Source organism: Halyomorpha halys, unplaced genomic scaffold (assembly GCF_000696795.3).
Source record: "Halyomorpha halys isolate HHAL.00 unplaced genomic scaffold, Hhal_1.1 Scaffold315.1, whole genome shotgun sequence".
In the NCBI taxonomy this organism is placed as follows: Eukaryota; Metazoa; Arthropoda; class Insecta; order Hemiptera; family Pentatomidae; genus Halyomorpha; species Halyomorpha halys.
In genome coordinates, this window is record NW_027105587.1 from 136,373 (window position 1) to 138,943 (window position 2,571).

The following is a 2,571-nucleotide window of genomic DNA, read 5'->3' on the forward strand; positions in this document are numbered from 1 at the left end:
CCCATTCCACCCACACCTTGTTGGCCAAGGAGAGAGAGTTCAAGTTAGCCTTACACTCCTCCACCAATTTGGAGCGGGTTGCGTAGTTATCCAGCGCATAGATGGCCGCCTGACTATCCGTGTAGATCGTGATTAGCCTTTCCCTTATGCCCTCCTTTATTAAATTCTGGGCACAGACATTTATTGCAAACACCTCAGCCTGGAACATTGTGGTGTGCTTTCCTAATGAGATGGATGTGCCTTGATTAGGTCTATCCATCCTCCATATCCCTGCTCCGGATCCTTGTTCCATTAGGGATCCGTCTGTGTAGCAGTTTATCCCATTACACGGGTTGTGTGGGGTTGAACCATCAACCTTTACACTGTAGCAAGTGTTCTTATATTTTTTCTCCTGATGATCCGAATGCATAGCCAGGATCATCCCGTCTTCATTGATCCTCCTGAACAGTCTACCATGTCCCTCATAAGTTAAGGAATGGTAGTTCGTTCCTAGTTTCATAGGCTTGTATGCAGAGCTAAGGGCTTGAGCTTCAATCTCTATGTGTAGAGGTTTAATGTTCAACAGAACTGGCACCATCCATTCATAAGGTCTACCGATGTTTGAAGCAGTCCTGAGATAGTTCCCGGGAATTTGCCTCCTATCAACACAGCGATGTCATCAGCATATCCCTGCGTGTAAAAGCTTGCCTTATTGGATCTGGCAAGTAAGGTGTCTACCACCATACACCACAGGAGAGGAGATAGCACTCCACCCTGCGGACAACCACCAGCGGGGTTTATCTACATCTTAGTGTGTCCTTGCTCCGACTTGAGAAATCTTCCTTCCAACATCACATTAATCCAGCTGAAAGAAAGTTGTCCCACCCCCTTCATTTCCATGGCTCTCGCCATGGTTCTGTAAGGAGTACGATCAAATGCGCCTTCATTGTCAATGAAGACACCAACCATAATCTCCTTACTGGCCAAACTCTTTTCAATCCTGGATACTAAGTGATGTAAAGCATCCTCACAGGATTTCCCTGATTGGTAGGCAAATTGAGCGCTGTGTATTGGTCTCTCTACCAGCGTAGTCTCCCTAATATGTCTGTCCAGAACCTTCTCAAGTGTCTTCATCAAGAAGGATGTCAGACAAATGGGTCTATACGCCTTAGGGTTGTCAAAAGATGCTTTCCCTGGTTTGGGTATATAACACACCTTCGACACTCTCCAGCTACATGGAATGTGGCTCAGTGCCAAACTCCTCTAAGCAACGCTAGGAGAAATGGCTTCAAGACTGTTAGGCCTTTTTGTAATAGGGCCGGAAAGATTCCATCTGTGCCAGCTGATTTAAAGGGCGAGAATGATTTAATCGCCCACTCAACCTTGCCATAGTTGACAATCTTATTTGCCTCAACCCACCTATCTCTACAACAAGTGTAGCTTTCTATAGTTGGGGTCATGTCTTTTTCTTCTATCAGTACACACCCAGGGAAGTGTGAGCCTCCAGGGTTCCCGCCTCAGAGCTGGTGAACCCCCCTTCCATCTCAACAACACCCAACACTCCTTTTACAGAGTCCCTGGATAGAATCCTATTAATTCTGAACGTGGAGGGGGCATCATTAACATCATTGCAAAATCTCCATGCCCCTCTTTTGGCCTTCCTAACCGCCCTGTTATAATCAGTTAGTGCTCTCTTGTAGGTATCCCAACAGCCTGTTCTTTTCGCTGTATTAAAGAGTCTCCTTGTGAGTCCTCTCAGCCTAGCCAATTCCTCATTCCACCAGGTTGTGTTCCTGTTGGTTTGGATCCTCCATATCCTGTTATTGTTAGTGTAGGACCTTATGATCGCGTCTGTTAGGGATGTGTTAAGGCATTCAAGCTGCCAGGTGTTCCTGATTGTTCCCGGACAACTCTTGACCTCTTCCTCGAGTTGGGTACAGTAGGTGTCCCAGTTCGTCAACTTTGGATTCCTGTACACCGACTCGGTCATGTCACCTGTTGTTAAGTCATATCTAATATACCGATGATCTGAGCATGTCTCTTCATCCGAGACGTGCCAATTCTTAATCATCGGATCTACTCGATGAGTGGCTACAGTTACATCTATGACTTCCGCCCTCACCCTATTGACAAAGGTAGCCTTGCTGCCTCTGTTTAGGACCTCTAAGTCATGCCCTACAAGATACTCTAAAAGAGACTCACCTCTCTGGTTGGTGTTTGTGCTCCCCCAGAGCCAGTGATGGGCGTTGGCGTCCATGGAGACCACTATTTCATCCTCAGCCAGCCCATCCACCATCTTCCTCAAGGCCGTCGTTGGAATAGCCTCTTCATAGGGGAGATGACCAGAGGCAAATGTCACTTCCTTGTGAGTTCCCTCTTTGAGGGCCAACTTCGCTGCTGCCAAGTCCCTGGAACATAAGTGCCAAAGAGGCAGCATCTTGAGTTTATTCTTATACAGGATACATGTTCTGGCATGCATTGGTACAGAAATGATGCTGTACCCCCACATGCCCAGTCCACTGATCCTGCCTTTAAATAAGTAAGGTTCTTGTATTAAAATAATATCAATATCCTTACCCTTAACATACTGCT

The 2,571-nt window shown here is 46.5% G+C and overlaps 1 protein-coding gene across 1 annotated transcript; it reads right to left on the reverse strand.

Annotated features, from left to right (window-relative positions):
* Positions 1-1,453: 1,453 nt before the first annotated feature.
* LOC106681169 (uncharacterized) lies at positions 1,454-2,416 on the reverse strand. The gene has a single exon (XM_014421348.1). It carries the CDS (start codon positions 2,414-2,416, stop codon positions 1,454-1,456), a length of 963 nt encoding a protein of 320 aa, XP_014276834.1.
* Positions 2,417-2,571: the final 155 nt, after the last annotated feature.